The 10,850-nt window shown below is 45.9% G+C and overlaps 2 protein-coding genes across 3 annotated transcripts in view; one reads left to right on the top strand and one right to left on the bottom strand.

Moving 5' to 3' along the window:
- Positions 1–385: 385 nt before the first annotated feature.
- Positions 386–10,475, bottom strand: SHOX2 (SHOX homeobox 2). Of its 2 annotated transcripts, none has more exons than XM_008008576.3 (5): positions 10,029–10,475; positions 7,050–7,258; positions 4,608–4,665; positions 4,215–4,303; positions 386–2,636 (listed from the first exon to the last, which is right to left on the bottom strand). In XM_008008576.3, the coding sequence occupies exons 1-5, from the start codon at positions 10,372–10,374 to the stop codon at positions 2,379–2,381; spliced, it is 960 nt and encodes a 319-aa protein (XP_008006767.1). In that variant the 5' UTR covers positions 10,375–10,475; the 3' UTR covers positions 386–2,378. The 2 variants fall into 2 exon arrangements, with proteins under 2 accessions (XP_008006767.1, XP_072879593.1); XM_073023492.1 differs by having other exon boundaries at positions 2,263–2,672.
- Positions 8,484–10,850, top strand: part of RSRC1 (arginine and serine rich coiled-coil 1) — a 413,404-nt gene continuing 411,037 nt past the window's right edge. Inside the window, exons 1-3 of the mRNA XM_073023806.1 lie at positions 8,484–8,638; positions 9,398–9,749; positions 9,838–10,360. Of these exons, the coding sequence (XP_072879907.1) occupies positions 8,484–8,638; positions 9,398–9,749; positions 9,838–10,360 (1,030 nt within the window). The remainder of the gene's footprint in view (positions 8,639–9,397; positions 9,750–9,837; positions 10,361–10,850) is intronic.

Genomic DNA, 10,850 nt, shown 5'->3' with positions numbered 1-10,850 from the left:
TGGTTGTCGATTATGCCATACCAAACCTAGGTTGATTTCACACCGCAGGATCCCTCTTTCCTTCCTCCCAAAAGTGTCCCAAGATAAAGGTTGAAATTATAGCAAAATGAATACCAAGAGTCCATCTTGGGGAAGGAAGTTACTCTATCCTATGTTATTTTACTTATTATCTGTTCTTTCATTAATTTGGTATAACCCTGTTTCTATGCTGGGTGGATAAAACGGAGGGGGCCGGCGGCGAGAAATGCGCTCAGCGCTAGGGACAGCCACACAGCCATCCTTCTTACTGCCCCTTGACTGCAGCACGTAAGAGCAGAGGCAAGCGCTTTTCCAAGTTGGTATATTCGAGAGAGTGATACGCATTAATCAAAAGGGAAAAGGGAAAGACTATCCCGGATATTTTAATAGTAACAGGAACAAAGATGACACGAACCCCATCAAATGAAACGATATTTTCATTCAATTGATCGCAAAGTGTCTTCAATTATAACTTGGCACTTATTTAAAAGGTTTAACAGAAGTGGAGGCGACACATTTTGTACTGACAACACGTCATGAGATAACATCTTTTGTTTAAAATAACTTAATACACTAGAAAAAATATGTCAAATATAAATAATTTTGTTTTCATGGAGAACAAATAGTTACAAAGCTCAACCGCATACCAAAGTTCAGTTAGAAGAGCTTTTCCTCTTTCTTGTAAATTAGAAGGTAAAATAAAAACAAAAACAAAACCCCACAAACTTAGGCTTGCCAGCGAATTGGGATACAGATTGGCTTAGTCCAAAGTATCCCAGTTTAAACAGCTACATGAATTGAAACAAACAACCAAAAAAAACCAAAAAAACAAAAAACAAAAAAAGTTACTTGAATAGATACACCTTTGTGAGATAAAATGCAAATGTTGAAAGTCAGTTCACACATTATAGCCAAAATAAACTTTGTTCGTGTGTATCAACATATCTTACACAAACCTAGTGCCTGTATCTAGCTGGGTGTTATTTAAGGTGAATTTGACGGGATAGAGAGGGGGAAATAAACACTGTCTTCAAATAGGACTTCCGGAAACCAACAAGAAGGAACACAAGAAAAGGGGAATGGTGGGAACTAACATTCATTGAGCGCCTACTGTGTCTGGCACAGCAAGGCGCTGCACCTTCATTATTTCATTTGGTGGTCTTGTTTTCTTTTTCCTTTCCCCACATGTTCTGCCCACCTCTGTCTTCTTAGGACAATGAGTGTAATTTTTTCCCTTTCTGACTTTTTTCTTTTGTTCCCCAGGATCGAAGACAGGGCAAATATATATATATATATATATATATGGATATAGGTATCAATTTCCAGACGCTTTTGGTATTGTTTTTCATAGTGAAGATGAAAATGGAGTGAGTGCATGGGAGATAAGGGGGTGGGAGGAGACACACCATCAATGGAATACAAGTAACATGCAAACCGGAATTTACTGTCAGCAGTCCGGACAGTTTTGCCATAATAATTTCTCAGAGAAATCATTGTCTGTGGCATCTTTTTGTGTTAATATTATTTTTTTCTCTCCTCGTTTTAATATTTTCTCTTTTCTTGCTCTCCCATACATGGTGGGTTTAAACTCAAAGCATCTGATTCAACGTAAAAGGAGGCCCGCCTCTCTTATCAAATTTCTCGTATTAACGTGAACTTCGCAGAAAAAGGTCAGTTTCAAAACCTGTGAACTTCCCAGCTGCGCACTTTTTTCATCTTAGTTTTTCAAATAAGTATACCTCTTCTTTCTGCTTTGCCTTCTTAGCGCATTTTTAAAAACACACATTTAAGTTGGTAACTCCCCCACATTCTCTCGAGATTCGTCTGGGTTGTTTTTCCATATTTTAAAATGTATAAAATACTTTAATTTTAAAATTTGTTTTTGCTCCTTGGTTCTCCAATTTCAGCTTCTGCCAAATAGTAATAAGTTCCCTTTCTCTTTTTCTCTCCGGTCTTTCAATGTTTTTGTTTGCTCATTTTTTTGTTAACAAGATTTTTTTTTTCTATGCAAGAGTCCATCGTTGCTGCTTTGCGGTGAGCCAAACTCCGCGGTTCCAGCACTCCCCTGTCCAGTCTCTCTCCTGACTCCCCCAAACCCGCTCCTACAAAACCGAATTCTAGGCCCTCGGGTAGGAAAACGGGCAGGAGCCACAGCGCCTGGGTGCCTCGTGAGATCCCTGGTCCTGCGTGGAGTCTGCCTTTCCGAGTCCAGGATGCGAAAGGGAACAAGGGATGGTCAGTGAGGAGGAAAGAGGGCCGGCTCTTGAAGTCTGAAAGGGGTAACGGAGAAGCAGCGGGGCGCGGAGGGCGTGTAGGCTGAGTGCCGCGGAGGAGGCGCGACATTGGTGCTGGCGTTGGCATCACAGACCCAAGGCTGCGGCGTGCTTTTTGGCTTTCAGTCTGAGATCGGCGATGCTGGAGTTCTTGCTGGTGGTCTTGGCGGCTGCTGCCGCCGCGACTACCGAGGCGGCGGAAGCCGAATCCGCGGCCAGCGTGGCGAGCGGCAGTCCGAAGGGCGGCGCTGGGAACATCATGTAGGGCGCGTGCGCGGCCAGGTGCGGATGCAGGTGGTGGTGCGCGTGCGCCACAGCGCTGTCCAGCTGCAGCTGCGCCTGAACCTGAAAGGACAAGGGCGTCACGTTGCAATGACTATCCTAGGGTGACAACAGAATAGAAACAGAGCATTAACGGCGTCCAGCTTGGCCAGAGAGAGAGTTGGGTTGTGTTTGGGCACGGGGAGAGGGCATTTGGCTGCGCATCTTGTTCCGACAGTGACCTTCTCAGCCTGTTGCTGAATCTGGGGTTCCACATGGATACTCCACTGCCCCCTGGGTCTCCGAAACTCAGTTGGGGTAGGTTTATTTCCCTGCACCCTGGGAACCCCCTTCTGCAGGAATGTGGCCGTCTCCCTTGGGAACTGGGCTGAAATGGTATATTGGAAAGACTGTGGGTGAGGATCCTTACCCTCTTCTCCTGATGCTGCCATGCATCTCTTACCCCACTACCAAAACAACGGAGTACCAACAAGCAAACTACGCAACTTTTTTATGTTATTCAGGGAAGTTATTCCATCTTCCCCACAACAGGCACAATTGTGAGTCGGTACTTCTAACCTTTACTGCCATAAGAATTACCCAGGGATCTCGTTAAAATTCAGATTCTGATTCAGAAGGTCTAGGTTGGGGCCTGAGATTCTGAATTTCTAACAATCTCCCAGACAGTTTTGTTGCTGCTGGCCCAAAGATTACCTTTTGAGCGGTAAAGGTCTCCTTTTAAAGTCACCCCTCTCTCTTTCTTCAGTCATTCTCCCTTGTTTCCAAAGCCCAGCATTAGGATGCCAGAGTCCTGTGGCACCAAGAGAGCTAAGATCTCCCTGACACTGAGTCTCAATTCATGGGCACACCTATGTGTCACCCTGTCCAAGTCACTGGAGACTGAGAGCTAATTCATGACATCACAGCCATGCCAAGCAGGGGTCCTGGCTGAGGATGGGGAAGGTCAGATACTGGTTGGGAAAGGATATCACCCTCAGGCTTGGAGAGCGGGGAGTTCAGAGCACTGGGATTTCCCAGGATTAAATCATTGCTGCAGGCTGTCCTTTTAAAATACACTCTTAAAGGTTTCTTTATGGCTTAGGGTTTGCAAAGGCAAGGCAGCCCTGGGAAGACCAAGACTTCTCTCTTTACCAGAGATGAAGCTTTGTTTGCAGAAACAGATTTAAAAACAAAAGAAAGAAAAAATGAAAGTATGAGCTGGGAGTACTCGTGTGTGTTTATTTTTCTTCTGTCAGAGTTATTTAATGTGACTAAGAGGTAGAAAATACCTACAAAAGTATCTGAGGGTTGCCTTAGAAATACCTTAAGACTAATCTCTGTATTGGATTTGACAAAATCTTAATCAAAAGACTTTTCCTTCCTCTCTCTCTAAGGGCGACCTTTAGTGTATTTTTAAAGGGCCAGTTACTGCCCCCAGGCCTCTTCAGGGTTTCCTATGAGGACAGAAGGGAGTAGGTATTCAGGCCCTTAATGCTGTATAAGTTTTTAAAGGGTAGTGGGTCCACTATATCATCTCAAAATAGATTATCCAACTGTGCAGACATTGACATCTGGGCTCAGAGATAGGTGATGTTCAACAGGTCAAGCAAACAGTCAGGTATTTTTATATTTGAAAACAGCTTGAAACTATACTGTACTTGCCTGCTGAAATGGCATCCTTAAAGCACCTACGTTGACATAGGGTGCGACTCTACAAGCTTCAAACTGGCTGGCGGCCCCTATGAGAACACCTGTAAAAAGTACAAAAGAAAAATAATGTGAGGTTAACATTTGTAGCATTTTTCAGGGTTCCAAATGGTATAAGATAGAACTAATTACTTTGAAATTGGACTATTATCTTTCTAAACTGCATCCAAAATTTAAATAAATATAACTTACTCCCAAACTTTAGGACTCCATTAACAGCCTTTGAGGATTATTAAGTTAAGAACTATTGTCATTTTTGAGGTTTCTTTTTTCTGTCATTGTAATAGTAATATTCACTACTTATCTCTTTGCTCAGACTTTCAAATGTTCCTTGTATAAGAAGCATACCTTTATGGAGTTGATTTTCTTGTTTTCTACATTTAGCTCTTCGATTTTGAAACCAAACCTATAGGTTGGAGGGAGAAAAAAAAATAAAACCTAGATATTATGACTAAAAATTTTTTTTAATTACAAGAGTGCAAAGAGAAAAGAGTCGTGGTTTAGATAAGAACTGGGAGATATAGCAAGCAATCTTTGAATTGTATAAAACAGCCTCAATTTCCAAAGGTAAACATGTAAATTAACTACAGAAATAGAAAGATAGATTTTATAGACTTTTGCAAGATACATTACTATTAGTCCTGATTTCATCTTTTCACATAACAGAGTCCCTATGGCCTAAAACTCTACTTGGTACCTGATACCAATATGATAATGTGTTTAGATATTTGCCCAGTTAAGACCTGAGAAGGATGTGCTCACTAATAGCCTTTAATGTTAATTAGCTTCATCTAAAGAAAAACCAAACACCAGAGCAATAATAACTCTTTTGGGGAGAAGGAGTTGTAAGGATTGGGGAGAGGTAATTAGTGTCATAAAAGCCTCACTACAAAGAAGTTTAGAATTTCTCTGTTCCTCTGTGCAGCAGAGTGAAACACAGTAGCAGAATAATTGTGCACTATTATCATGATAATCTAATTTGCTTCTTTAGAAAAAGTCACTGCTTGCAGTTAGGATAGTAGGAAAACATCTAGAAAATAACTAAAATGTAAATAAAAGTATGAAACAACAATAAAGTACACTTCTTAAGAGAAAAAAAGAAGAGCATTCAGCGAAAGGAGAATGAAGTATGTATAAAGCGAGTAACTCTTAGGTACTTTGTTCTCCTGGATGTTACCTGCTTAAACTTGACAACTTTTACAGGCAGTATGACAGATTTTTAAAAATTCAAATAAAGCTTGCTTTTGTATTCCACTTTCAATAATAAAGTATATTGATTGACTCACAAATTAAAGTTTTAAAAATCCCATTAAAGTAAAAATACTGCTTCAGAGCTTTTATTGGTATGTTTTTGAAAGCAAGTGTTACAGTCAATGTAAATCTTCAAAAATTTCTCTGCTATTTAGTATAATAGAGGGTGGATTATGTGCCAGGATGGTGTCCTTTGTGTAATTCACATGGCCTGAGGCTTCTTGCCTTTTTTTCCTCTAGAAGAGTTGGAATTAAGATACTAATAATCATAACTGTAATAATTATCATCATGTTTTTAAGGGGTTGCTGAGCCTGTGGAGATCTCAGTGCACAGAGCAAAGCAGGAGAGGCTTAAAAAGGAAGGCTCTGCTGCTGATGCTGTGATGACCAAGGCAGCCTATTATTACTTTTCCTCTTAAACGTGACTGCTCTGGGTTTTTTTTTTTTTTTTTTTTTTTTCCTGATCCTATTACAAGATGCGGGAAGCCCCTTAAGAATTGTGCATAGTTCGCTACAGATGGTGGTCTCTGTGCCCAGAGACCAAGGGAGTATCTGTTACAGCGATACTTTGTAACAGCTGCAGATGTGCGGGCCTAAAACTGCTCCATGTGTTCAAACAAATAATGACTATCATTTTATTCTATTTTATTATTTGAGCGGAAATATAATCTGAAATATTTACATTTGTTCCCCGTAAAGCCAGAAGGATATGTGTATGTGAAAGTACACAACTTGCTCCTTTAAATGATCCCAAAGCCTATTTTTGCTATTACATTTGCCTCCACGACCAATAAAGAAAATGTGTTTCAATCCTAACTTCATTGGGTATGGCACGTGCTGGGGGGGGGGGGGCAGGTTTTGGAAATATAAATACTAAGATATGTGGTTTGTTTTAAAATCTAATTTCTTTAGGGTCAGTTTTGTTGCCTTGGTTAAACAAATGAACAAAGAGTGGCCAAAATGCGTTTATTTCTCCACTATTTCACACACAGTTTGAGATCGACCGCTAACAGCAGACTGTAAATTTCTGCACTTAACAGTTACTAATTTTCTTTATAGTCTGAACATCTATAAACCTAATTGGGATATCCGCTTGACAAACCTAGACCCTGCAGAGCAGACCTTCAAGGAAATCAAACTCCAGAGAGCAAAATACTCCTTGGAACTTTCAAGGCATCCAGAGATAAAACGTTTTCTGTGGGATTTTTTTTAAGCCTTATAAAAGTAGGCCCATTAGGATTAAACCACATTAAAGCCAGCGCGAGGCGAGGGGGGTGTGGTTTATAGAAACTCTGGGAGAAAGCCCAGCACAGCTTTCTTCTTCTGGGAACATATGTTAGGATGGAAAAAAAAAGGGAGGGGAGTGCTATAGGACTAAGATCTACTTTGGAAAATAAGACCTCCAGTAAAGATATCTCTTTCCTTCTCATCTTACGCCAGACACTAGAACCGCCACCTCCCGAGTCTGTTCCCCAAGCCTCTTTCCAACCCCAGGCTCTCTCTGCTCCTTGGGCCCTCGACCTCCTGGCAGCTGGGTACCTGCACTCGGGCCTCCGACAGGCCCAGTCGCTGGCTCAGTTCCTCTCGCATGAAGGCGTCGGGATAGTGGGTCTCGTCAAAAAGCCTCTCCAGCTCATTGAGTTGTTCCAGGGTGAAATTGGTCCGACTTCGCCTCTGCTTGATTTTGGTCTGGCCTTCGTCCTCCATCCCTTTCGCATCCTCTTTGCGATCTTTCAGCTCCGGGGACACTGGAGGGGGCACCCCAGCGGGGCCACACGTGCATCCATGCACACACACACACGAACACACACACACACACACACACACACGGACAAAAACAGCACAGCAAATCCCGTTACCAGATTTGTCGCAAAAAAGGATAGAGAATCGTTCCCCCTCGTGGAATCCTGATCCGGCTTCTCACCCCACTCGGAGGAAGAATATCCCGGAGAAGCGCAAAGGTCAAGTGTGAGCAGCCGCCTGGGGCAAGGTGGGCAGTCAACCACCCACCTCCTCCGCAAACGTAACTCGACTCACTGTCCACCCCACAGTTCCCGGCCTTCCCCAGCAAACGCCAAATGCTTTCCACTCACTTTCGCACTCACTTTCTCCCGAGCACTCCCAGAAATCAAAGGCGCAGCGCCAGGCCTCTCACAGAGCAAGGTCTGGACGTAAGGGCGCGGCAAGGCCACCCACTGGCCTCTCACACCGGCCATTCCCAGAAGGCTGACTCGTTCTCAGGCCAGCTCTCACCACCTCCGGCTCTCTGCCTACTGCAAACTTGCTGGTCTAATTTAGGAACAATTGGGCCGAAGGGTATCAGCGAGAGAAACAGACTCCGGTGTTGTGCTGCACAGGGAGCCGCATCCGCAGACACCCCTCGCTGCCCCTGGGCTCGGGCCAAACCCTGCATAAGGTACCCTGGGCAGCCAGGTAATCTCCGTTCGCCCTGTCCGACCGGGGTCTCACGAGCACAGGCGCCCACACCATGTTGGCGGCCCGAAGGGCTCGCCGCCCACGCCGGGCCAGAAGGCAGGAGGCGGAAAACCAGCCTCCGGTGGCGGGCGAAAGCAACCGCTCTCTCTGTTCTCTCTTCGCCCTCCCTCGTGGAAACGCAGACTCGACCCTAAACGCTTAACCCACAGAGATCAACAGGTTCAAGCGGAATATTCGCGATCCTCGGTTTCTATTGGTTGCTCAAAGCCTTTTCATGCAACCAGCAGCTCGGATGTTTAATAAAATATGCATTTTTCTGCTCTGGGTTTGCACACATCCGTTGCCACTGTCCTGTCCTTCTCCTCCCTTTAAAAACAGGAGCTCTTCTAGTGTGAGCATATAGTCACCGTATGTATATCGCCCTGGAACCTTTATACGCTGCGCCCGAACCAGAGACTCCGGTTTTTAAGGAGTCAAAGCTGAGTTTAGATAGTACAGACTGTTTGCAGTTCTTTCCAGCGCAGGATCCAGGCCAGCATGGGTGTTAAAAATCATTTCCGGAAGAGCCGGTCTGCAGAGAAATTAGTACTTGTCCTGAGCTTGGAAATCAACAGTCCCAGGAACTGCGTCTGCCTGGGGTTCAGATCTGAACCTCGCCGTCAAGCGCGCTGGCGAACCTGTAGTTCGGGCCTGTAGTTGTGGACTCAAGGCCGGAAGGCTGAGCTGGGCACCTTGACAGTAATTCCACCATTTTACAAATTTAGGAAGACCTGGTGCTGGTTTGGAGGAAGAAGAGTCGCTAGATCTCGGCCCTGCGGGGCATTACTAGCTACCGTGATCTTAAGTATTGCCGTATTTTCTAGTTCTCAGAGTTCGTTTTGTGGACATTTGTCCCTTCTTTAGGAAGGAAGTGGATAACATTAGAGTGAACATTATGAACCAATTTAATAGCAAAGTATTTTTACTGATATTGTACTGGAATTAAAATATGAAAACACATCCTTCAGATGCTGCCAATGAGGTGGGAAGGCTTTGTCTCTTACATGTCGTCTACACAGTGGATGCCACTCAAAGTTTTGGGGCTTCAAAGAGATGTCCAAATTTCAAGTTGATCAATAGACTTAATAAAATCTCTATTTTTGTCCCCAAATTTCCAATTAATGATCTAAACAGGAACAGACCGTGTTATAAACAACTTAATTGCTTGCTTAAATATGTGATTCCACACATGCCACATATTTTCTTAATTGGAAAAATATGGCAGTACACCAGTTACTGCAGGCACCAAGTGCCAAATTAATTTTATTGTTGAACTCCTTTGAATTGTTATAGGATGCTCTGCCATTGAGATAAAGACATTTCCTAACACTGCGCTAGCACCAAAGGATTTTTGCTCTAAGAGAACCGAGTACTGGGTGATTGAAAACACTAAAGGAATTGTGTAAATATAGATCCCCACCTCCCCGTCCCCGCCCCCAACACACCAAGAAACCGAAACGCCTCGCCGGGGAGAAGCAGCGTAGCCTGGACCCTAGCTTTCGTTGGCTTCCTTCTACCTTCAAAGAGAATGGGAAGTTTTGGCCCCTAAGATCCAAAGATTCAGGGTCTCTGCGGAGTTCGAGGGATCTTGGCGGCCCCAAACACGAGGCGAGCTATCCACCTCTCCCCTTCTCCCTCCCTGCAAACTCCTTGCTAGAGGCTAGCTTTAGTCCCGCCGTCCGGTCCAGCACCCCCTCCTGCAGCCCGGCCCTGCGAACTTCCACGTTCGCCTGCGGGCCAACCGGGCTGCGGGCCCATCCTCCGGCTGGTGAAAAATGCATTTCGATGGAATGGGAACATCTGGGAAGGGCGCGCACAAATCCCACACGCTTCCTCCCCAACAACACACTAGGACCCCACCCACGACCGAGCATACCACCGGACCCCCACCCTTCCACTATCACTCCAGCTTACAAAGCTGGGGTCCAGGGCCCTCTCCGCGTCCCTCTCCCCTCCCCGCTGGGCCTCGGAGTCCTCTCCCGCCCGAGAAGAGTCAGGAAGGAGGGAAGGGGAACCGTTGCCCGGGGTCAGTCAGGTCGTTACCCTCCGTCAGTCGCGGGCTGCCCGGCTCCCTGCTTCTCTCGGCAGCGCCCATGTCCAGCTCCCGGACGGGAGAGCGCCCTCCTCCAGCTCCTCCGCCTGCTCCTCCTCCTCCTACACCTCCTCCGCCTCCTCCGCCTCCGCCTCCGCCTCCTCCGCCGCCGCCTCCGCCGGCCGCCCGGACTGCCGGGCTGCTGCGGTCGTCGCGGCCGGCCTCGGTGCAGCCGGTCGGCTCCTTGGCCCCGCGCAGCGGCCCGCTCTCCAGCACCTCCCGGTACGTGATCGCCTCCTTCTTCTCCTTCACTTTCTGGTCAAAAGACTTGGAGACGAACGCCGTAAGTTCTTCCATCGCCGCCGCACGTCAACCCGGCGCTCAACCTCTGCCAGCCGAGCCCCGCTCTTTTTTTCCTCCTCCTTTTTTTACTGCTCCAGCCCCCCCAATAATAACACATCAATGGGACAGGAGGTGGGGGAGGAGAGAGAGGAGGAGGAAGAAGAAGAAAAAGAGGAGAAGAAGGAAGAAAGAGGAGGAGAAGTAGGAGCAAAAGAAGTAAGAAGAGGAGGAGGAGGAAGAAGAGGAGGAGGGGGAGAAGGGTGAGGAGGAGGAGAGGGAGGAGGAGGAGGAGAAGAAAAGGGGCGGGGGCCGCCGGAGGGAAATGGGAACTGATGCTTCCCTGCCGGAGCGCGCTTGTTCAATGTTAAGATCTTTGACAATTCTTCCTGCGGAGAGTTCAGATCTGATAGCGACGCTGCGCTTGAAGTCTCACTATTTATACTTCCTAAAGGCGGCCCCTTGTTCTGAGTAAATTACCTCCCCGCGCAACT

The sequence above is a fragment of the Chlorocebus sabaeus genome, chromosome 15, assembly GCF_047675955.1.
Source record: "Chlorocebus sabaeus isolate Y175 chromosome 15, mChlSab1.0.hap1, whole genome shotgun sequence".
Lineage (NCBI taxonomy): Eukaryota > Metazoa > Chordata > Mammalia > Primates > Cercopithecidae > Chlorocebus > Chlorocebus sabaeus.
Note: the sequence above shows the minus strand (reverse complement) of the source record. Positions and strands in the feature narration are given on the sequence as shown.

What these genes read in the sequence shown, in the direction of transcription:
- SHOX2 (XM_073023492.1), bottom strand. Translation starts at nt 10,374, where the DNA reads ATGGAAGAACTTACGGCGTTCGTCTCCAAGTCTTTTGACCAGAAAGTG. An exon ending in TGTCGGAGGCCCGAGTGCAG is followed by an intron (nt 4,666 to 7,049) that starts GTACCCAGCTGC and finishes TCCAACCTATAG; the next exon opens with GTTTGGTTTCAAAATCGAAG. An exon ending in TAAGGATGCCATTTCAGCAG is followed by an intron (nt 2,673 to 4,214) that starts GCAAGTACAGTA and finishes TTGTCACCCTAG; the next exon opens with GATAGTCATTGCAACGTGAC.